The 25148-nt window shown below is 41.2% G+C and overlaps 1 protein-coding gene across 1 annotated transcript in view; it reads right to left on the bottom strand.

The window, feature by feature from the left end:
- Positions 1 to 5841: 5841 nt before the first annotated feature.
- The window catches only part of GUCY2F (guanylate cyclase 2F, retinal), a 38142-nt gene continuing 18835 nt past the window's right edge, over positions 5842 to 25148 (bottom strand). The window contains exons 12-18 of the mRNA XM_066177382.1: positions 23576 to 23739; positions 23078 to 23270; positions 22822 to 22996; positions 17677 to 17775; positions 16285 to 16379; positions 15155 to 15240; positions 5842 to 5980 (exon numbers count right to left, since the gene is read on the bottom strand). Coding sequence (XP_066033479.1) covers positions 5842 to 5980; positions 15155 to 15240; positions 16285 to 16379; positions 17677 to 17775; positions 22822 to 22996; positions 23078 to 23270; positions 23576 to 23739 — 951 coding nt within the window. The remainder of the gene's footprint in view (positions 5981 to 15154; positions 15241 to 16284; positions 16380 to 17676; positions 17776 to 22821; positions 22997 to 23077; positions 23271 to 23575; positions 23740 to 25148) is intronic.

Here is a 25148-nt window from a genome sequence, read left to right on the forward strand (position 1 = left end):
ATGGAGCTGAGACATGTCTGCCTCCAGGGTTGCTTTGGAATCAGTGACTGCAATAGCCCAGCAGATGGGCAGCTGAGGTGTCTGGCAAACAAACTCTGAAAACCAGGCCACTTTCCACTTGAAAACTGCAGAATGTTTTCAATTTGACAAATTTTAACAACAATAGAAAATAAAAAGGCTCCAGCACTTAATAAATGCCTTCTGTTCAAGACCAACTGGGATTACGTGCATGGTTTTGCAGTTTTCATCTGGGCATTGGGCCTATGTGGATATAACATATTTCAGCACTGGTCCTTGGCTCTGGATCAATTTTTCCTGAGCTTCTCTGTATCTGTTAATGAACATGATTCAGAAACCTAGATTAGTGAAAATTAATGTGTTTACTTTCATCATCTGTTGTTTTTTCAACTGTGTCTGAAGTTCGTGCTGTCAAGTCCGGCTCCAGGATGGCTCCAAGTTGAGAACAGAAAATGGCAAAAGGAGGGTTAATTCCTTTGAATAAAAGAATTGTAATGTCTCAGTGAAAGCACTCAATAAAAGAGAACAATCTGATAAAATTTTCTTGACTAAACAGGTCCTGTGCAGGAAAGGATGACACTTTGCACCAAGTAATAACAAATGAAGGGGAAATATTATGGGTCAGGATAGATGTGGAGTCAGGAAGCAAAGCAGAGAATTGCATTATCAGGATGCATCATCTGACAACTTTTGTGGGTGGTCCTCGCAGTCCCTCCACTGGGTCCTGGCTGTGCAGCAGCATTTAGGGATGTTCAGGGAAGGAAGGAGAACCATGGGATGCTGACATCTGCAAATACTGTGAAGTCAGGCTTGGGAAGGATTGTGAGAAATTCTAGTGAATAAGGAAAAAGCTGGTGTATGAAATTTAATACCAACAGCTGTAAAGTAACAAGCATCAGAGGAAAATCATTATGTGCTTCTTGCACTGCACAAAACATGGAATCTGTTTCAATTGCTTCAGAGAGCTCTCTCCTGCGGTCATTTTAGGAAGGCTGGAGGAGTACCCTGGTGTGGGATGAATACAGAAAAGCTCCCCTTGCTCACTTGTCTCGGTAGTTGCTAGCCTAGGACCACTTTGTGTTGCTGCTCACACTGCAGCTGCAGGAGAGGATTGCAGTCATCCAGGGTCTGGAAATAATCCTTAGTGCAATGGTTCTCTGCATTTTGGGAGGTCTGTCTATGTGCTAACCCAACCTCCCTGTACATAAAACTCCCTGTATCCTACAGCTGACCTAGCAATCTCATAGCTCTTCATCAGGCTGGATTTTACCTGTAAGAGTTTTCCCTAACACTACCATTTCACACAACTTCAGTTTGTGGTGGTGAGCTGTAGTTTGCCTTCTCCCACGTATTCTTTTATTCTGATCACTCTTTACAACTGCTTCAAAGGAGGGTGTATCTGGCTGGGGGCCAGCCTTTTCTCCCAGATAGAAAGCAATAGACAAGAGGAAATGGCCTCAAGTTGCACTAGGAGAGGTTCAGTTAGGGTATTAGGAAATATTGCTTCATTGAAAGGGTTGTCAAGCATTGGAACAGGGAAGTGGTGGAGTCACCATCTCTGGAGGTGTTTAAAAGACACGCAGATGTGGCTCTTGGGGACATGGTTCAGTGGTGGATTGGGCAGTGTTGGGTTAATGGGTGGATTTGATGACATTAGAGGTCTTTTCTGACCTAAATGGTTCTATGACATAATTCCATGATATGATGCAAGTTGTTATTTTTTAACACAGATGAGGCTGATGATGAGCGCCACACCTAGGGTTTTCAGGCATGGCTGAAGGGGAATGAAAGGATGTGTGGCTACAGCAGCAGGTAATCCTTAGCCCACCTCACCTGCACCAGTGATGCATCCATCTGATGACTGCTGTGTGAATGGGTAGGTAAAGGCAGGTAAGAGTCTGCCTGTGCACAGGTCCTTGCCAGACCATGTCCATTGGATTTAAAGGAACCAGTGGATGTGATGTCTCTCATGCATCTATTTGACAGATTCATTGCTGGTGGGAGGATGGAATCGCAGAGTCATAGAATTATCCCGGGATTACTTACCCTCAGCACTACTCCTGCATTCACATGGCTATATTTCCAAACTCCAGAGGAGCATCTTCACATTTTTTTAAATGAGAAATGTGCTGTAGGGAGTGGTATTGACCACTTCTCACATTTACATGCCCTGTCAAGGGAAATTTTCCCAGACTTGGGCTATTGCAGCTGTTTGGGCACTCACCCATGCTGTGGCTGCTCCATATTTTCCTTGGATTCTTTTACATCTCACACCTTCTCTGTCTGACTGTCCTGCCACTGGTTTGTATATCTTGAGACCTGCTTTTAAGTTACTGTATAATCCAGTGAGTAAGTGGAAAGGGGTCTCCATAGGTGCCTTATCTTCACAGGGAGATGAAAAGTAAGCTAAGTCAGCTGAAGGTTAATATACAAACTAGAATGAGACTTTCAGGTGGAGGGATAGGTCTTCAAGGATCTTTATTGTCATATGCTATAAATTGACTGCTAAAAATACCATATGAAATACAAACTATATTCAAATATTGTTTATTGTATGTAAATACATCTTCTACAGCTCTCAGTGGGTTTGCCTGATTACATTAAAATTCACTCTATAACATTACTGGTAAAACATCTAGCAATCATGTGGTAGGTTCTTGTTGATAATGGTTACTTCAATGTGTGCTTCCCTATCCAAGAATCCGTCCAAGTGCCTTGTCCCCAGTCACCCAAGAAGTTTGATGTGGAGTAACAAAAATTTCCATTTGCTGTTTCCAGCCCACATCTTCCTCATTACAACATCCTAACACTAGTTTTATGAGCAAAGTAATAATATAATAAAATGTTTTATTTATTTCTAACAGCAGAGGTAATCACATTCAGCGATGAATCCTTGGTCTCTTCCTGTTGAAACTAAGAGCAAAAATTACCACTGGTTTCAAAGAGAATAAAGAATTACCCTGGGATTACTAAAGTCGTCCGTGACTAGAACTTTGCTTCTCTGTTATCCTTTCCCACAGATTTACTATCTTAATTTTTAAAAGGAATTCAAAGAATGTTGTTTATTTTAGAAGACTACAGGCTGAAGAAAGAATTCAAAACTGTGTGCAGAAGTGTGGGTTGAAATCTTTCAACCATTTTCATGGAAAATTCAGGTTGATATAACCCACTCTGCCATGTAAGAGGATAGCAATGGTGGGCAGTTTTTAACATGGGAAAGTAATGGAAAAGACATGAATTATGTGGAAGTTGTTTGACTTTAAAGCCATGTTTGCACAAACCAATGCAGATAACATTCCTCTCTGGAGATGTACTTTGAGGTGCAAAGCGTCAGAATTACCTACCCCATGTCTCTTCCACAGAACTTTTTTTCTGAATAAATTTTCAAACATAAGGTGAGCTCAGGGCAGAATGTGAAGGCTTTCCTAATCCCTGTTAGACAGCTTGAGTGTTGTATGAGCCTTTTGACAGATGTCCTTCAAGGGCCAACTTCTCCCACATGGAGTATTAACTCACCACTAAAAAACCAAAAGCTTCTTTTACAAAACCAGGTGCCACAGAGTAAAAAGTCATATTAAAGAGCATTAATGAATTTCCCTTCTGTTTTTGCTTTTTAGATATTTATACTTCAAACAGATCTTACTTTGACAGTGCATGTTTTATACTTGACACAGTGAATTTGTTGTGAAAATTTTGTGTCCCTTAAGTCTGTGAAGTCAGACTCACCTTGTTTCATATTTTCCTTATCTAATGAAAGTTTGCCAAGGGTTTGTGGATTCTTATTTATTGTCTGAATGGTGAAAATTTGTTTTGATTGGTCTGATGAGAAGAGTTCAAATTGAGCTTGAGAAAGGTCTCCGTGTTCTCAGTTAACACCTTCTGGTGCTAATATTGATTAAATTACCATACCCATTTGTCTTGGTTTAGGAAGACAGGTATCTGCTAGGTAAAATTACAATCAGAGGCTCTTTGGCAAAGATTTGGGAAATAGGAATAGCAGTTCTTTACTAGTATGTAATACAAAGCAAACAAACACAAAAAAAACCTCCCCCCCCCACCAAACAACTACAGCATTAATGACAAACGACAACAGTACCAAGAACCTTGAGGGCTTTGTTTCACAAAACCCAGGGCAGTTTGGTTTCGGTGTCCCTGCAGGATCCTCAGAGCACCAAGCTGGAACAGTGGAAAAGTCCCGGGCTGGTAGCTGGGATGGCAGGGTGTCCCGGCAGGCAGGGGCAGGATGTCCCGGCAGCGCAGGGGGTGCAGGGTCACGCTGCAGCAAGAGGAGCAGCGCCGAAGGAGCCGAAGGCGAGGCAGAAAAGCGGCCCAGCTTCTGCTCGGCGTGCTTTGCGGCGGCTGAGATCCTCGAGGAGCGGCCGACACGCGTCTCCCGAACGCCGGAAGCAGAAAAGCACGCAGCTGCCTCAAGCTGTGTCTTTTACCTGCGTTATCTCCCCCTTCCACCTTTTGTCCATCTCTTTGTTTCAGCCAAGCACTCTCAAGTATCCAACACCCGGTCCCCTTGGCAACCCGTGGGGAAAAAAATTCCCCAGAGAAAGAAGGAACAAACCCAACCCCCAACACCATTCTTCTCTTCAGCCTTGCAGAAGAGAGAACAACAATTTCCAGAAGGTTGTTAGGAGCCAGATGTTGAACAGGAGTAAAAAACTTGGAAGAAGAAGAGCCCAACACCAAAATTATTTTACTTTGAGGAAGTGTGCTCTGGTGGAAGTACCTAGAGGCCAAATTTTGACCGTTTACTGAAAACTTTTTACCCGTAGGGAGGCTTACTTTATAGACAAGTGCCTTAGAGACCACTTGGAGATTGGAAGGGAAAAAGAGTCATGGGTTTTAGGCTTTGCACTGCTTTAATTATGTTCTCTTCATTCCCTCAGCCCCACTTTTGCAGGGGAAAAGGTTCATATTATATTAGTACTACTCAGCTAATGGAACTGCATCTCAGTTTTGCAATATCCTGGCATTCCATTTTCATCCTACTTTGGGATGAAAAGCATAAAATGTTTTATATATCCTGTATATGTGTGTGTATAAAGCAAAAATAAGTTCTTGCAATTTTGATCTAGATTTGCGAATATGACATATTTTGACATTTTGAGCAGAATCTCATTTTGGCATTTGAAACAAATATTGATTCATACCAAACTGTTTCAATTCAAAACTGTTATTTCATTTGGAAAATAGCATTAAACTGGCATTTGCAGCTGAAATGTCAATTTGAAAGAAAATATTTCGGCTTAAGTTGACATAGAAGAACAGAACATTTTGATTCAAAATTTCTGTGGGGGAGTAAAAATATTCTTTGTTGTTGTCCAAAACATTTTCTTCTCAATTGCACTCATTTTCATGAAACTAGACCTTCCCGCAATAACAACAGGAAAACAACTACTTAACATAAAACAGTTGAACCTTTTAACACTTGGCATTTTTGTTTGAATCCAGGCCCAAGGGCAGCTGGACTTGTTAGTGCTGCCATGCAGACCTAGTTAAAATATTCTGTGAGTTCATCCTTGTGACATTGATCATGAAGAGCAGGAGCTGCCATCATTATCACCCTCACTTTCCTCCCCAGTGCACCCCTCCCAAAAACACACACATATACAGCTCTAAGCTGGTGCCCAGTTTCACAAGAGATGATGGTCAGGATTCACCTGCCTGCTCAGCTTCACTCTTCAAATGCTAAGAGGCTTGATTAATTATACTGCTTTGGGCTGGCTGGGAACTAAATAGAGAAGTGTGAGCTCTGTTGAATTGGCTTCAAGGTGTCCCTCCTGATCTTACTAGTTCTTTACTGTGTTCTTCTCAGATTTCATCCTCTCCAAAACTTATTCCAGCCTCCTTCATGCTTCCCAGCTCTTTAGAGTTTGCTTTTCTTAGTGTCATCTTTGTGTCCCTTAGGACATTTTTCAATTTCCTGGTCAGTACATCTGGCCAGTTGTGGCTGCAAAACAGAGAAGAAGAGTTAGCAGCTCTGCTCACCAAGGCATGACTTTTCATTTAGCATCATTTTGTGTCAGCCAAAGCAAAAGTGTTAGATGGTGGAGTTGAAGTGGACCTTTTTCTGCAATACTTCAAGTTTTCCTCAAGCCCAGGTTCTGGGCCACCATCTGTTGGTGGGTGCAAATTCACTACAACATAATGGAGTTCTCAGCGAAAAAATTAATATTGAGTACTTGTAAGAGGACAGAAGCTCAGTGAACAGCAGGGCTTCAGGAAGGTCTCAAATCTACAACTGCCTTGTCATGGATAAAGCATCATATGGAATAAGATTTACTGTGTATAATAGAAGAAAATATCATTCCAACTATTGTAAACCCGAGAGAGCTAAATGCTAATCCCTACTAATAACACCATTGCTATTATATAGAGATTAGAAAGAAATAGTTAATAAATAGTTGTATATATACATAAATGTATGGTTTAAACTGCACACACCATCATTGTGTGCAATGAATGTGCAATTACTTTAGAATAGAAATAAGAATAGAATTAGAATTTAGAATAGAAATACATGTTACAAATCAACTACGTGAAGCAGGAATCCTGTAGAAATAATACAAAGAGTAATGTTTTTAAACTTAAACAGAATAGATTTGGACTAGATATAACGAAGAAAGTTTTTATGATGAGGGTTCTCATTGCAAAGGGGAGTGGACTAAATGACCTTGAAAGGTCCCTTCCTACCCAAGCTATCCTCTGATTATATGATCTTATCTGCTGGTCAGCTGCACCTTGCTAGCCAACGGTTTGTCCAGCAAGCTGCAATTATTTGGGTATTTACTGTATTTCCTGAACAAGAAAGAATGTCAAAGGACCTCTTGTCACTAAGTTGAGTTCATAGGATGAGGGGATAAAATGCAAGGAGAGTGAAATACTTGAGAGAGAAAAAAAAAAAAAAGGCAGAAAAATCAGAGACAACTTGAAAAATTGAACCTGAGTACTTTTGGGTAATCTCAGGCTGGTGCTTTTGTCTGTGCAGGATACACCACCTGTATGCTTACACACCTAAAAGTCAGTAGAGAGCAGTACAGATTGTACTAAGATTCTCATACAGTGGGTCCCTCCATAAATACAGCCCCTCCCGATCACACTGGGGTGAAATCTCACCCCTGAGAACTCCACAATGAATTCTGACAGACTTGCACGGGGTATAAGTCTCATCTACAAACTGAGACCTATCCATGGATCCTAGGGAGTCACTGCCCTCTGTACGACACAGTTCTTGTCTGTGTTTTGAAGCTAAAGAGAGAAATCCCTTTCTCCTTTTCAGAAGTATTCTAAGATGCTATAGATGGGATTCATCTGCCTGAGGATATTGTCCAGCAGCATTTGATGCTATGGTTTAACCCACATTTTCTTCAGCTGTTGTTTCATCTACAAGCCTTTACGCAAGTATCTGTGACAGCCATGGTGCTCTGGGCTGAATCCTACTTGCATGAGCAGATTAGAAGGTCCATGTTAAGGTCACGGACCCCACCACGGTACAAAAGATAAGGATCACTAATGATATAGCCCAGAGGTTTATCTTCAAGTAACTGGAGGTGCATTCTGGTGTTCCTCATGCTTTGCTGAGTGTTTTTATCAAGATCCAGTCAGAACCATCACTTCTCTCTGAAATCAAGAGTACACCAGCACAGTCCACAGCCACCCTTTCAAGGTTAAAGGATTGACTCCTGAGCAGAAGAAGCAGAGTCTTGACCTTCCTCTAGACTCCAGGCCAGATGAATACTCTAAAATATATCATTACTCCAAGATGGGGATCCCTATTGTACTGCAACAAGTACCATGTGGGACTGTTAGCATTTTAGTGTCCCAGACTAATAGGACCATAAATTGGGTGAGTGGACTATAGATCACTACACTGAGATCCTTCTATAATGTTCCTTTATTGCCGTCTAGGAAAAAAAAAATGTTATTTGCAGCATAGTCCCTTTCATCAGAAGCATCTAAGATAGATTAACAGGAAACATCACCAAACCACCAAGCAGGCATGGGGGAATAAGTGGCTGTAGAGGACTTAATTGCCTCCATTGAAAGCTTCCTTCACACAAGAAGAACTGAACTAGGACCATTGAAAAGATCCAGGTATGAATGTTTTATTGATTTTTTTGCTATTTCCAATGGATTAAGCCAAGCGGACTACTGAGGACCTTCTGTTCTCCATAATATACTGCTGATCAGTCTGCGTCAGTGAGGAAGTCTGTGTCTGTGTGTGATATATGTACTAAATACTTATATATCAGTATATGTGCAGCTTTCGTCAAGCAGGGCTAACCCAAGTGTGAGATCCTCTTTGTCTGTGGCCTCGGAGGATTAGCTGGTACTCCTAGGTGTAAACCAGCAGGGTGGTCTTCTGTGCCTCAGAGCTTGTATTTAGCAGTGGGTGTTCACATATGGTAGTGCTGATGCAGATCTCTTCATATTGTGTCCCATGGTCAAATAATTTTATTTTTTTAAGGAGGATTTTCTGCCCTTAGATCCTCAATAGTGAGAACTTCAGACAAAAATTTAAATATCAGTTAAGAGAGATAAACCAGCCTGGTAACACACCATGAATCTTTAAAAGATGTGTTTGGGAAAAAGGAACACAGCCAACAGTTACCTGCTGAGTTTTATCCTTGTGAGAAAATTGGATGGAGCTTTAGTCTTCATAGCAATCTATCAGCCTGATATGGCATGTCTTAGGGGTTTGTAACCAGCCTATATCTGGGCACTCTGAGCTTTCATCCACCCCTCCTTGTTTAGGGAAGTGGAAATGAAATACACATTAAGTCCAGAGGACTTGAGCAGAGGCATTACCTCTGTTTTTAGAGATTTTATTAAAAATCCCTGCTCATATATCATTGTCAGGGGACATCACACCTGTGCAAGTGTGGCTGTGCATGCTTCTATGCCAGCCTTGCTCTGATAACCCCTACTTAATCAGGTCATGCTGTCATATTCCATGTGACTTCCAAATTCCACCCAAACCATAGATCCATTATCTCTTGTACCCATCAGTACCATAATAATAAATACCAAAGCTGCATCCTGTTTCTGTCATGAGGGATGGAATTACACTAGGCAGGAGATATACATTACATAAAAACAACAGTAGGCAATTTGGATTTTTCCAGGCTTGAACTCCAGTTTTATCTCTGTGTTTACCATGTACTGGGCTTTTCCTGGCACTGTGAACATCAACATAGAGTGGATTGATAATACACTGCAGATAAACATAATAATATTCCATGTCTTTCAGGAACTAATAGGATAGTAGGTTATAAATTCACTAGGAAATCACCCAACAAGGCTGCAGCTTTGCTGCTGTTCCAAGCACCTCTTGAATGAGACATGTTAGAATAATAGCACATGTTATTTAAAAAAAAAAAAAAAAGGAATTAAAAAAGGAGAAAAATAGAAGGAAGAAAAAAAAAGACACTAAAAACAATAAAGTGCAGACAAATAACACACAAGCAGACACTAAAGAGCAGAGCTACATCGGGACTGTCCTTCAGCTACTACCTCAGATCTAGGCCCTTTTGCCAAGGAGTTTTTCAGCTTTCCTCCTTTTGAATTCTGCAATTTCTTCCGGGAGTAACCCATGAGCTCTATACCTGCAGTGAACAGGCAGGCCATTAGAGAAAGAATCAGTTCAATTTTATCTGAAATAAAAAACAGACTGTAATGGAGACCGAGGGAAAGGTGTCTTCTGGTGAGAGAAAGGAAAACGGATATAGGTTCTGGTTCTGGCTTTACTAACTCTTCTCTTATACCACGCAAGTTACTGCAAAGGATGAGGTCAGCTAAATAAATTTTAAGTGTCCAGAGAGTTCTTGGCGCTCTTAGACACTTCTGCCAGGACAAGATGAATGACTTTGTTGATTGAGAAGTACAAACTATATCTTTATCAAGGCTGTTTCCAGAATCTATTAAATAAGATGAATCCTGGGAGAATGATTCCATTATTCCACTGATCCTTCCCCACATTCATTAAAGGAAGGAATAGACCAAAACAGCAGTGAAGACCTTGCATTTGGTGAGTTCAGTTCCTGCTTCAGTGCCTTTTGATCTTCCAGGGATGTTGCTTTCAGAAGCTCTCAGCTCACTAATCTGTGGGCACATTTCCTGGTAGAAATCTTATTTAAGAGTCCCTAGAGAGAGCCAGTTGTCTCTGAAAGCTGAACATAAATTTAACAGCCTTTCCTAAGGGAGATTAGGGTCGAGTTTCAGGTCTTTGGCCAGTTCTGCTCTACAAATGGAAATGCCTAGACAAGTTGTCCTCCAATGCCTTATCTAAATCCTCAGCTCTGGGAACATATTTTTCCCTTTTAGAAACATTGATTTCTGTTTATAAACTTCCTCATGAGTGATGGTGTCTTTAGCACCGTGTCCCAACGACAGGGAAGCCAGGAGGATATAATCCTGATGGGTTCAATGAGGAATGACTTCTTCTAGGAACCTACAACTCAGGTGAGATTTAGCTCCCTGGTGTTCTTTTATCTGCAGAAGAGACGTCTCCCTCTCAGCCGAATACTGGTTCTATTCTGAGCCGGTGGAGGGAAGTTGGTGTTGCTGGACCACAGCAGGAGTTTTTCCCGAAGCAGAAGAAGATCAACACCAAGAAATGTCTGTTACTCTGCATTGACTCTTAAAAGACACACAAGGTGACCAGATCAGATTGGGGTAAATAACTTCTAATAGGATGAAATCCTGCTTGTTGGAGGGAGAAAAGGAATCTTTGTGTCCAGACCTGTTATGAAAGAAGTAACAAAATTCAGCCATACATGGCTGAGCATCAGGGGTTTGGTTTCTGAGTCCACCCAGCAGGACTTCACCCACAGGGGAGTGGAGGAGGTTGCTGCCTGTGTCTGCACAACAGTGCGGCAGGTTGTGACCCACAGACGGTGAAGGCCTGACCAGGGTATTTGGTGATCAAGCATGGTGTTAGACTGCCTGAGGTCCACCTGCAGACACTGCTCACACAAGTATCAAATAACAGTTTGGCAGTGACTTGCCAACAATGCAGTTGACATCCACTGCACAACAGCAAAAAGAAAGATCCAGTGTAAACAGAGCCTGCACATCTCCTGAACTGACAAATGTCTGAGCAACTGGAGTGGTCTGGTTCTGCATTATCCATCCCAACCTTGAGCAAAACCCATCTTTTTGGAGACAGCTGTTATTTTTCCAAGGTCCTCTCTTCCTGTCACCTTGTTTGCAAAACCAGCAGGAGCAAATCTGTGAAGTTCTTCTGACTTTGCTTCCTTTCTGAACACTGCATCTGTTTCTTCCTATTAGCACAAACTCTGTACAATATTCCAGTCAACTCTCCCAGAAACTTCAGCTTGCTCAGGAAGAGCTTATTTAAATATAAAAGCTGATGCAATCACATCACAAGTCAAACAGTCTTGTTAAAAGGGAGATGAGTCATCAACTTTCATTCCCCTTCTCATCCTCCATCAGATTTCAGAGAAAAAGTCTTCTTTCTCGCTGTCATTATGCCACAGCCATGATCAGAATAGTTCTTTGTCTTCATTTTGCTGTTGTGCTAGGTGGTCAGAAATAATGTTTAAAGAAGGGATTGAGTGTGAAGAAAAACACATTTGTCCTGACATTGCATGATCAAGCCTATGAGACAGAGGATGCTTTGATTTCCCTGAACAGCTCTTGTTAAATGTTACATAAAATTTATTTAGGAAATATTTTTATGCTGTTGTATAATTCCAGCTATGGGAGGACAACAAGAGTTTTTCACTGCTGTTTGGTCCACAAGCTCTTTTATTTTTGATTTAAAAGTGCATTTAACAGACTTCAAATATGAGCCCAAGTAGAAATGCTTTCCCTTTTCTCCTCAGAAAGACATAAGCAGCAACAGCAACACTAGAGACTCTCTGTGGATCTGTCCTACCAGGGTGGTCGAACACAGACAAAGCAGACAACCTTGTACTGGGTAGAAGAAAAAACCATTTTGTCCTAAGGAGTGTCTTTTTCCTGGCTCATAAAAAGGTGTTTCTCTCTTGGGGTTGGGAGATGGATTCTTTGAGCATCCTTCACCGTTTCTCATCCATTTGTCCTCAAACAAGGATCTCAGTGCTTCCTCCAGGGCTGATCCTCATGCATGTGAGGATGAGAGGGCCCCAAAACTCTCACCTATTCCTGGCTGCATCTTCAGTTTTCAGTGATGTCACATATCAGGTTGCACTTATCACAGTGAGTGGTAGTAGGCTAGAAGACTTATCAACCCTTCTGGAGTTAAGACTTACCGCATGAATTCATACAAGATAAGGGATCTGGTTTTATATCAAAAATCGAAAACTCTCAAATGCTCTTTACCTGGGCATTGGGCTAATGGTTAAAAGCCTTTTAGAGGATTGACAATATGTATCTTTGCTGAAATGTATTATTTTTTTTCCTCCAGTTAACTTTCCATAAATATTTAAAAGGGAAAGTTTCTGAATAAAACTACCTGCTGGGATAGAGGACTTCTGATGCTTTCAAACACTGTATTCAGTACCAGAGAAAAGAATTTCTGAACCAGGATGGTAAAAGTTGGAAATTCAGAAGATCAGGAATGTCACTCATCTCCTTGGAATGGCAAATGACAATCATCCTGGCTCTCGGTTTTGTTCTAGTTTGGGAGTTTTATTTGGTTTGGTTTGGTTTGGTTTGGTTTGGTTTGGTTTGGTTTGGTTGGGTTTTTTTTCTTTCTGAATTTCATTAGCCATTGAATTTTGCCTAGTGTTAGATATTTTTTCAGTGCTTTCCAAAATGCATCTGAGATTTAGTCCAGATAAGGGTTGTGTCTGGTAGTTTTGTATACCCTCATATCTTTTCTGCTTTTTTTTGGACCAGATGAATGCACCACTGGAGTTGGAAAGATGCTGCCTGTCCCAAAGCATCACAGGATGCCAATTTCAAATATCCCATGTTTATATACTCACAACTTTGTGCTTTTTCCTTGTCTGATAATTCACCCCCCAGATAGTCACCTGGTGTACCCTCAAAGAAACTTCACAGTCTTCTTTAAAACCTATCTGACTGAAATCTCAAAAGAGTATCTAACCTAAAGGTAGTTTGCTGCTTGACTGCTTGGCATGCTTGGTTTTGCTGTCTCTTCATTTTGTTACACCTTCTCTATGTCCAATCTGCCATTATTTCCTGTGGCAGTACCATGTGTATGTGTAGAAATCTGCCTTGAAGCAAGAGAAGGTCTAGGGAGGCTATAGAACTGTCCTGCACTGCTCTATGTCATACAAAGTTAACCCAAAGTTCCGACAAAAAAAAACAGGTAAAACTGAGATTTGACCCAACCAAGAAAGGACTTATCCTTTGAATAGGAACTTCAAAAACTTCCATCCGTAGGATCTGACCCTTAAATCCATGACCCACAGGTTTGCAATTCCATAGCATGAACATAACACCAAGTATGATGCACTAACCTTTACTTAGTAGGAAACACCTCTCAGTATGGCCACCACAATTGCCCAGCTGTAGATGTTTAGGCTACCCAAGTCACAATACAAAGCACGAGATAAAAAAAAGTGTTCATAGACCTCATAGCAAGGAAATAGCCGAGAGAAGACAAGTTGCCTCAGAACAGAGTGAAAAAAATGAGTAGAAGAGGAATTGATTCAGTATTTCCTTCTTCAGCTCAAAAGCCTACAAATGAGGAAATCCCTATGGAATTATATGAGGCAGTGACCTGAAACTACCATATTGGCCAACTAGGGAGAAACAACTTTCAGCCTCTTGATTTTGTGCCAAAACATGAATCATCAAGATAAAGCTGGAAAACAAGACATAGTGTCTGATATCAATCTGGTATCAGCACAGCATATGCATGAGGCAGTTCTCCAAATATTTGCTTTGCTTCAACATCCAGTTACTTCTTTCTGTAACTTGACATTTGATTTCTATGGCATATAAGTTTCATTTTGCCCCGTTGCTAGGACAAATATGGTTTTGTGTAACTTTACTTTTTTCCTCTGATTACTGTCAAAATCACTCAGCTGCTGCATGCCCTGTGGGGGCAGAGATACTGCAAAAGAACAATGAAGGTCTGGGCCTTGGGACAAGAGCAGATCACTTCTGTCTCTGCAGTGTTATGGGTGGACTCTTCAGAGGCTGCACACGGATGCTCAAGGTCCTCTAATCCTGAGTATGTGGGGAAATGGGGATTTTTTTTTTATTTCTTTTATTCCCTAAGAGGGAATGAGGCCATAGGTAGAACAATATTGACCAGGAGAAGTCAGAGCTACATTAAAACAGACCTTGTTTGCTGTCAGACATCGATCTCTAAGGTAGTTACTTTAGGACCTCAACAAAACAGGCATCTTGAAAGGGCCAATCGAATCAGACCCCTTAGCAAGTATTTCTCTTTATTTTCTATAAAGGGAGTCAAGGCTGACTGCTTTTAATGTCAGTGACCGTGCTGTTCTTGTCAAACAAATCCAACTCCTGGTTTTTATGTCCTGACAACAACATCCTTGCCAGGCATACAGCAGGTGACAGCTGAACAGGGAGTACTCTGTTTGCAAAGTCAGGTATTACAAAGCTAGTAAAGGACTTAATGAATTTCAAGTGCTCAGTCTTTGCTCACCACCATCTGTATGGAGGCAACATCATTAAATCTTCTATTACAAAACAGTGCCATAGATTTGTAGCACAAAGCTTTCTTATTCTTCTGTTAGAACGAAAGGGAAGAAATGCATTTATATGTTGAATGAGGTTGATGCTTTCAGCAGGAATTTGATGAAAGGGGAGGAAAATCTTGCGTGTCTCCCATACACTGATGACACCAGAGGCGTGAAAGTGTCCCTACCTGTGTGTCTCCTATGTGCACACAGAGCAGGAAGGAGATCCAGGGAGGAACTCCCTGGTGTTCAGTCTCCAAGGGAGTATAGGGGAGAAGCAGGAAGTTTCCATGTCAATTCTTGGGAACTGTGAATAAGGAGAGGTGCTGAAGAAACCACATAAATTCTGAGTCCCAGTACAATGCCTGAATGTGTAAGTCATCTAAGGAACGTGATACAGACTTTGCAAACAGATAACATGGACAGTCAGATATCCAGCCTGTGAGCTCCAAAAAAGACCTTTTAATGAATGTCTTGGGCAGTGATGAAGTCACACTTACCCTGATTTTATTTCAGGAGGTTTAGGTAAGGGCTTCTGGAACCCTTTTTTCCCAACCAGCCAATATGTTTCTTCTACTCCTTTACCCTAAAATAAAAACAAAAAACCAAATAAAAAGCAGCTTTCTGACTGGCCTTTGCTTGATACATAATGTTCCTCACTATATTTCTCTGGCTTCATACATATCCAGAGGCAGACCATGCCTGGGAGTCTTGGGCTGTCCTTCAGAACAGCTCAGGGATTATTTGAGTTTCATTTTCCTGAAAGAGGATATTCATTATCCTTGTTCCAACTGTCATTTACAAATTACCCTCATTGATCTGGGTCATTGAAACTACACAGCTGAACAGAAACTGGAAACTGCAGGATCACTAATCATCTTATTTGGCAGCACTAGCATTATTAATTGAGAGATTTTAAAACTCATTCTGAACTGAGTATCAGAATAATAACTTCCTCTTCCACCACCGATGATTTAGTTTTTAAAGTGCAATGCATCTGATGAACAGTAAGCACCTATATGAGAGTCAATCACCCTTGACTGAAGAAGGGGAGGAAAACTGACATTCATCTTCACATAAACCAGACCCTAAAAGCACTTCAGGTCAATAATTTCCTAGAGGGCCAATTTATCTTCACTAACTATGTAAAGATTTCGTTCCATTGACTACACCTGGAATTTTTACCACAGATCTCCACTTGCAGACATATGAACTTGGATGATTCCACTTGTCCTGCTAGATTGTTGAGGGACCTGAGGCCATATTCAGACACTTTATTCTAGGTACTTAAGGCAATCAAAGCTCCTACTTCTGTCTATTGACTATGAAAGGATAGAAATGATGTTTGAATTATTTAGGACTGTCTTGTTCAGATGTTGAAAAGTAGCAGCTTCTGTTAAGGGTGGACTAAATAGACTATATAAATACTTATATCGACCACATACAGCCAATTGCTTGATCCCACAGTCCTTCAATAACCACCTAATGTATTGAAACAAATGAAAGGGACAGTTTTGGAAGGATTCAGCTGAAGATTGATGCATGAAGGCCAAAAAAGGTCCTAATATGAAAATTCCTTAAGCAAGATGACTCCTCTGTGAAGTGATTCACACAGCCCTGACCTTCTTACCCTCAGTTCTGTTTTTCCCCTGGGTATGATTTCATAGCCTTCATTCAGACTCCGAAGTGTATCCACTGTACTTTGGCTGACATGAATTCTGTAAGCTGGGAACAGAAAGAAAAGCAGCTGTATCACTGTACTGCACACATGCTGCGAGTTCCCCATTGCTTCATCCTGACAAGGAAAAGTGCTCCAAGGCAGGAGTGCTCCAATTCAGGTGTGTGGCTGGTGTAGCTGTGCAGTGCTCCTTTGTGTAGGGTTTAATGCTGACTGATGGATTCTTCCAGGCAGGGCTGTAAAGAGCACAGGGGAAGAGGTGATCTACTCTGGGGTCTTCCTGGAGAGGGATACCAAACACACTCATTGTAGAAGTCCATCTCTTCATCAAGATGGTAAGTGGCTTTCCAGTAACATTGTCAGCTAGATTGCTGTTTTATCTATTGCCACAGTATAACTAGGGAATGAGAAAGAAATGAAAAATAGCCAACTGTCCTGCTCCAGACACCCAACATAATTTGAAAGCTGGGATGAAGAGCAGAGAGATGAAGTTTGCAAGGGAACATAAAAAAAATGTGGCTATGCATGTAGATATGTCTGAATTTTTAGTAATTTACTCCACCCAGAGCTGCCATTTAGTCTATGAACAAAAAGGGCAAAGGTGGAGAACTCAATAGAGTTCCCATCTTCCCCAGATTGTTTTACAGCCACTGCTGGAACTCACTGAAATTTGTTATTGCTCCGCTTGCTTGAACAAGACAGGAAATATTTCTAAAACATTTCCCCACAAATAGCTTTTGTTGTTGTTTTGTGTTGTTAAGCTTTTATTTCAATTTTGTCAATCACATTGCCTTCCCCTTTGAAGGATGGGGTATGAGCTGATTAATTTTTTCCCCAAAATAATAAGAAAGAAAAACATCAGTTTGAATAGGTAGAGGAAGATCACACAGCTATGAGTGATCCTGAGAGACTAACCTACAATTTTCCTATTTATCTATATGCAATTCTATTAATGTGTAACAATGTTCTTGTACTTGCAGTGCTCCTGCTGTCTCCAGGCTCAGTGGGACTTTCTATGGGTATGATGGAAGCAGTGCCTAGATGTGCTTCAACCCTTGCTTTCTACTGGTCATGAAAGGTAAATGCATTATTTTACTGTGCAAGAACAGCTCTGAATTGGGGGCTATTAGCACTGACTGAAAGCAAGATCCAAACCATATTGGAGGAAAGTAGGGCAAGATTCATGTTGATTTTGGTTGATGGGATTGGAGTCAGAGGACTGCAGCTGGAGGGCAGGGTCCTAAAGGCCGACCTACAATGGCAAGACTGGTGCCATCTCCTTCAGGCTGCTTTGAATTCTGTCATTTGACTTTTCCCCTTTCTTAGGCTGTCCCAAATACTCACGCAGGCCTGTGGACTCCATCCTTGATGCCGTGTTCACTGTGTCTCCAAAGAGGCAGTACCGTGGCATGGTCAGGCCCACCACGCCGGCCACGCAAGGCCCTGAAAAACACATCAGCTGCATCACCCGGATGGTCCTGCACAAATCTAGGGCTTCACTGACAAACAAACCTCATCTTCTCCTCTGATACTCAAAAAACCTACTGGGAACACAGAGGCGAGTTTTCTAAAGATCTCATTGGTCTTGGTGCTTGCTACAAGCTGTCAAAAGTTAAGCATTGCTCTGGATTTCATGCTGGTATTTCATGTCTGAAAAACGGTCATGCGTGGCAGGCCTTCAGTTCACCATCATCTGGGAGAAATCTGTTCATAATTCATGGAAACTCAAAGACTACCATAATTTCAGTTTAAAAAGGTCTTTTTCCATGTGAGAAAACTAAATTTCAGATACTGTAACATACCCTGTAACCCACTGAAACAGGATTAAAAATCAGCCTTGGGAGTCCAGAGGTGCTGGCAGCACTTTGGACCACCCTGTGTCCCCTCCTTGGAAAAGAAGACACTGTTAGTCAGCCTGTCTAGTCAAGACCTGCTTTTTCCCTCTTTCCCCTTATTTATACAAGATCCATTCACTTCCTAAGTATCTTCCAAAGAATGGTTGCCAAGTTATCAGGGAGAGATACATGTGCAGGATCCACATGAACATGCACAGACTGGGAGATAAAATGTGTGGAAGCCAAGCAGCACAGACAATTTTCATCTGGGGTATTTGGCTTAGTTAATGTTTAGACTGCACTCTGAAAGACGAGATGCTAAATTTTATTGCCTACAACAGAAAATATTGGGCCTGCAAAATAAGTGCAAAAATAAAAATAAAAAGCAATGTGATAAAGTATGGGGCTTACTGCAGACAAAAGGCAGGGCTCTTTGTATTTTCCGTCAGATGGATTTATGAGATATGTCTTTTCAGGCTTTGCCTGCTTTTTCAATGTCATGATCCTTCTGAGTTAAGATTTAGTATAACTGATATCTAGGAAATCTTTTCCCATGCTAGATTTACAAGCGATGTGAACATTGTACATCATCAACAGTACCTGAAATGATGCTATAGATTAGGGTTTTCATAATATAAACAGTTATAGGTTAAAATGTTGGTTTTAAAACAGTAATAATATACATAGTAGCATTTGTAGCCTAATTTGGAAGTGATCAGTTACTTAGTTTAGGACTGATACAATTTTATGCTGATTATAGCCTTAATTTAAAAAATCAATCCTTCATACATTTTTCAGATCTATTTCAAGGAAATGAAAGTCCATAGTTGAAAGCTAGGGGGAACTTCACAAGAACCCCTCTTGCTGTGACCTCTGAGAAGTTGTTGCTGCCCAAAGTTGCCAGATTTTAAAATAGTTCATGAGGTTGCAAACTCAGAGGTAAGACAGATATTAATTCCTGCCTGATGAAGCCTTGCTTGATAAAAGGTTTTTAAAAAAGAGAGAGGAAGAATGGTTCATACAAAAAATATTACAAGGACTTGAACAGCATGGATCAAACTGGATAAAACACAGCAGGCAGCGACAGCTGGAGATGATGAAAATCTGATTTAAGGGTGTTTCTTTCCAACTGTCAATGTACCTCAGACAAAATGTTCCTCAGAATCTCTTACAAGTCACTTCTCATCCTTATCAGTACCCTCTAATTTGTTTCAAGCTTTTCAGGAGGGGAACTATATCCACTAGAGGAAGTTTAATTCAGGTTTTCATGTAGAGGCACTTTTGTACACAACTGTAAAGGCACTGTTAATAGTCTTGAACGAAGACCTCATGGTTCCCTAACTGGTCTTTATTGTGGGCATGCTAATGTGACATATACACCAAAAGGTCTTGTTGGAGACTTCTTATTCATTCTTCAGTAAGAGATTTCCCAGAGCAGACACTATCTCACAAAACACTGTCTCTCTTCTTTTTGTGGTGATAGCTTGACAGCAGCAGTCTGAAATCTAGACTAAGGACCAAAGCTCCTTCTGTAGTAGGTGTTTCAAGAGACAAAAAGTATGTTCCTATTGAAAAAACAGCCCTCACTGAGGTGGATTTGAGCTCCATAGGTTAGAGCATGGTGCTAATAACACCAGGGTCGTGGGGTTGGTCCCTGTATGGGCCATCCACTTGAGAATTGGACTCCATGATCCTTGTGGGTCCCTTGCAACTCAGAGTATGCCATGATTCTGTGATTCCACAAATAAAGACAGATGATCTTCTACTGTAGTCAGTGGAGACCAAGTCAATGTGGTCAACTGAGCTGTAAGAGCTTTTCCACTCCTGCACATGAACAGCTTTACAGGGTTCATTTACATGAACTCAAAATGAGTGCAGGCTCCCTAAAAGTCCTGCAAACACCTCTATGCGGGTGCCTGAATTCAGGTTCCCTACTCAGTCGATGCAATCACCCAGCCATTTCTGCAAAACTCACGACATAGGAGAGGAAGATTTTTAGGGCAAGGTGTTATCTTTCTAGAATACTGCTTTTAAGCCTGTCCCATTGCAGAAAGTTCTCAGCTCAAAACCAACCCCACCATATAAGCATTCCCAAAATTACACGTTCTCTGTGTTGAAAGCATCTAAGACTTAATTTGCTCACTGCCTTCACCTCCTGTGTGTGTTCCCCCTTTTCCAAACAGTTTCAGCAGAAGGCTAAGAAAAATTTCCCATGGTAAATCCTCCACAGTTACAAGTTTCAGAGGAAACCAGACACCCTGTGATGAGGACATTATGGCCTAGTTGTTTAATTACACAGGTTCATAGGTTTGCTTTGAAGTGTGCCTTTGCCAGGGCATGCAAGGGTCAGTTCATGAGAGGCTCTGGCTAAGACTCTGCAAGGACCATCAGCAGTTCTGCAGTTTAAAAGTCAAGATCAAAGTGCAGGGCTGGCTGCCAGAGAGCCTGACTGATACACAAATCATCTTCAGCCTCCGTGGAAAAGCTTATCTTCTCACCACTGCTCTCGCTGACTGTCCTGCTCCAGCCCAGGCATGGAGAGCAGGGAAACAGCTGAGTCAGCTGGGTTATCTTGGACCTGCAGTGAAGTCAAGAGAGGACAGCCAAGATTCCAGGATGTGTTTAAAGCAGGGGAGAAAGTGCAGACCAAACACTGGTCTTCTTGTCCTCTTTGCCTTACCCATGCATTGCCACAAGCAGACCGTGGCCATGGGCCATCAGAAGCTCCCAGAGATGCAGTTTTCCCTTGGCACTGAAAAGACATGAGCAGTCTATGTCCAAAATGCATTTACTGCTTTTTCTGGCAGGGCATCATGAGCTCTTCTTGGCACCAGTTTCCAGAGAGCAGCTGAGGTATGTGACTGTGGGGCACACCCTTTCTCCCTCCTTTCCAGTACAGTGAAAGTGTCAGCCAAGTTCTCCTCTTCCTCAAGAGCTTCCCCGAGGCTTTCATGATGCTGGATCATTCCCTCTTCATGCATCTTTTCTCAGGAGAACTCAGGTCTAGGGTTAATCAAACTCTGCTGTCAGCTCCATGGCTCAGAGAGCTGTTTTGCTTTGGAACATGTGTTTGTGGCTGCTCCCATGACAGCATGACGCTGCCAGATCTGTGCAAAACAAGACCTACAGAGTCCTTCCCCCTCTTCCTCTCACACCCAATACAATGGTTCATAGCAATTCTGCTTTCCAGATATCCAGAGTTCATAAAAACAAAACAAAAAAGGTTACTACCCCCTGTAGACATCACCTAGGGAGGTATTTTTTGGCAAACTGCATGGGAGATACATCGCAGAACTGCTGTCAACTGGCAGCAGCAGATGTTGCACAGCAATTTCCACTCTTTCCATGTTGAAAATATGCTTCTGGTGCTCCAGAGACTCTTACTCTGGGCAAGACAATCTGCAGCCATAGTCTCATCTAATTTCTGACAGAGTACAAACCCACAGTGCTCCTGCAATCATTCCTTAATGCTTTACACTTCTGTGAAGGGTCAACTAAGAATCACAAACTTCAAAGAAAACAGTAGGGAGATGTGTTTTAGAGATAATTCCAAAAGAGGATCTTATAAGGTCTAGGATTCATAATATTGATTTTAACTCTGCTAAAGCCACAGCTCTGTTCTTGGGGTATTCTGACTGAGATACTTCCTTTACTCTGCCTCTGTCTCCCAACATTTACATCAAGGACCGGGATACTGACATCTGCAAAACGCTTGCATGCTAAAGCAGCAAAAGTGTGCATATTATCAGATAAGCAGAAGGATAAAACCCCAGTAATATTTGGTCAGACTCCTAGGCATCCTCAGTCATTGTTTGGCTTCCCCCTGTGGGCAACATCTGGTACTTTAGAGGAAGAGGCAGGAAATCTGGTGACAAACAGCTGGGAAAAAAATATTTATGGTTGACTAAAAAAATGTATAAAATTATGAAGATTTATACATGCTATACAAATACTGATTCATGATAACAGCAGATGTATTTTCCTACATTTAAAATACTGTCATCTACATAAATGTAGTTCTACTGTTTTGGGACTTTTTTTGTTTTACTTTGGAGTTTAATTACATTTTGTATATATATATATATAAAAGGAACTTCCTCATTTCATTTTAAATGAGCAACTTTTCTGTTGATTGAATATATTATGCCTTCTACATCAGAGATAATGTTTTCTTTCTAACATAACTTTTTCTTTAGATCTGTATCACATTTTTCTTCCAGTATATCCTACCTGTAATAAATATCTCCAACCTTTTTATTCTTTCACTTTATATGTCAGTGTTTCTGTGCTTTTTCATTTCAGAATGGAGATGCAAAGACATCACTGTGTGTCTCGATATCCCATCTCTGAAAGTCCTATGGTACATTAAAGAGCTATCCATGCAGTGAAACCCTTGTGACTAACATGCCAGGTGTAGTTCCCGGCTGGGACAGGATACAAAATCTCTCCTTAAAATGATACTAAGCCGCTTCCCTCCACAAACCCTCTCTGGGGTTTTGGGTTTTTTTCATTTTAACTCCCTTGTTGATGTGGAAGATTTTAAAATGTCTTGTAAGGATATTTTTGTGGGACAGGCATGAAGAGAGTATTCAGAATTGGAAATAGAGTTGAGGAGTTTTCTGATGTTCAGGTACAGGTGGGTGCTGCTGCCTACCTGTGTGCAGCCCAATGCGTATCCTGAGGGGAATGTCTGGCATGTGCCTCATTTTGAATGTTCCCACGGAGCTGAGGATGTCCAAGGACATGTTGGCTATTTCAGCTGCGTGCTTGTTTCCATTCCGTTTTGGGAGCCCTGAAGCAACCATGTAGGCATCACCAATTGTCTCCACCTAGAAAATATCATTACATTAAGAAATAAATAAAGAAATTGAAAAGATGGAAAGGAAACACAGAATATAACTACTTCTCACCTTGTAAACATCATGGTTTCCAAGAACGGCATCAAACAGAGAGTAAAGATCATTCAGAAGGTCAACTACTTCAATAGGTTCACTGAGGGCAGAAATGGATGTGAAGCCCACAATGTCATTGAAGTAGATGGTCACCTGGTCAAAATACTCCGGTTCCACAGTGCCACCAGTCTTGAGGGCTTCTGCCACTGATCTGAAATAGCAACACAAAAAAGATGACAGGGAACAAACCCTTTTCTAGTGCATGCTGAAGTGCTCAGACTCTTGTTTTTCTGTGTTCAGATCTTTCACTAAATAGAAAGTTCTATATGGCTGTAACCAGCATTGGTTAGAGTTTCCTACTTTGATTTGAAGGTGCTTTTCCAAACTGATGGTCAGGTCTACAAGGTTGCTCACTTCTGGGGAAGAGTTTTGTCTGCACTAGCTATGGGTTTGTTTTGGGGTGGTTTTGGTTTAGTTTCCTGGGGATTTTTTGCCATGTAGAGTACCAGCACTTACGGTGGAAGCATTTGTGACAGCAGTTTTTCTGTCTTCTGTTTTTCAACCTCTAGCTCTTCAGTCCGCTCGCTGATTAAATCTTCCAGGTTGCTTGAGTACTGCTCAAGCATCCTGAGCATTGAGTCAATGATATTGGTCTTTTTCCCTTTGTTGATAGTTCTGAACTGGAAAATCAAACTGGAGAGTTACTTGTCTGTCTCTTTATAGCACTGTAGCACTCTGAGTTTGGAAAGGGGTTAAGCAAGCATTTCTTCTGAAGTGTCAAGGCTAAAGACTGGTTTTTTCAATGGCAAGAGTTCAAAGATAAAGGAAAAGGTGAATTAGAGGGTGAATTTCCATCAATCAGTGAGAGTTAGATGAAATATAGCCTAATAGTAATTGTCAACATGTACATATTATGGAGTCTCGTCAGGCTGCAGGTTTGCAACCCCATTTATCCCAGGAACAATCTTTAGGATAACTGGCAAAATTTTGCATTCAGAGGCACGAAGTTCAGGGTGTTAGCAACACTTAACAACCTTTTTACATTTTACTTAAATCCATCTTTGCACATTGACATGCATGTGTACTGCCAACTCTATTCCCAGTTCTTCATTGAGTTGTGCTTTCTCCTTCTGTCCTGAAGTTGAACCACTGGAATTTTCAGATAATTTGTGGCTTCAGAGGCAACCTTAGACTCAACAGCAGTCACCAGGTTCAAAATTATTCACAGCTTCATATAACCAAAAGGTAAAAATTATGGATATTTATTTACCTGGTTTGAGGAAATGCCCTAGAGTTGTGTCAGGGAAGGTTTAGATTGCATATTGAGAATTTTTTTCACAGAAAGGGTTTTTAAAGCCTGTTTGGAAGAGACTACTCAGGATAATGGTGGAGTCACCATCCCTTGAAGTGCTCAAGAAACATGTGGATGTGGCACTTGAGGACATAGTTTAACAGTGCACATAGTGGTGGTGCAGTGTTGATGATTGATGATCTTAAAAATCTTTTCCAACCTTATTGAGTCTATGATTCAATGACCTTATAAGAACACAGGAACTACATTGCTTGATCAGAAAGGGGAGATATTTTGCCAGTACCTGTCCATGAGACTCGCAGATATCAGTAACAGATATCTGGGAAAGCTGTTTAAACAGGCCTCAGGTACAGTCACATTTCCCTGGGATATTCTCCAAGCTTCCACCAATCTGGAACTGAGAGACCTCCTCTGCCAAATGTTGTATCTTTGTCTTTAACAGTCTTTGGTGAATTTTCCTTATCGTCACCATTTAAACACTTTGGAAGATTAAAAAAAAAAATCTAAAGGTGCCTAATTTTCAAATCCTTTATCTCCATGAGACCATCTGTGCAGGTACACTGTAAATGTGAAGACATCAAGGCAAGTTCCAAGCTGCTTCATCACCCCTAAGTCAGAACATGCTTTAGGCTCTGCAACTTCTTCATTCTTTAATAAATGAGTTAAAGCAAAAAAAAACCCAACAAAAACCAACAAACAAACAAACAAAAAACCCAAAAACACCAAACCCCAAACAACAAAACACTTCCCTGCCAAAACAAATAAAGGGATTACACC

This window comes from Chamaea fasciata, unplaced genomic scaffold, assembly GCF_029207755.1.
Source record: "Chamaea fasciata isolate MVZ Bird 193981 ecotype frontalis unplaced genomic scaffold, bChaFas1.0.hap1 SCAF_2, whole genome shotgun sequence".
NCBI lineage: Eukaryota > Metazoa > Chordata > Aves > Passeriformes > Sylviidae > Chamaea > Chamaea fasciata.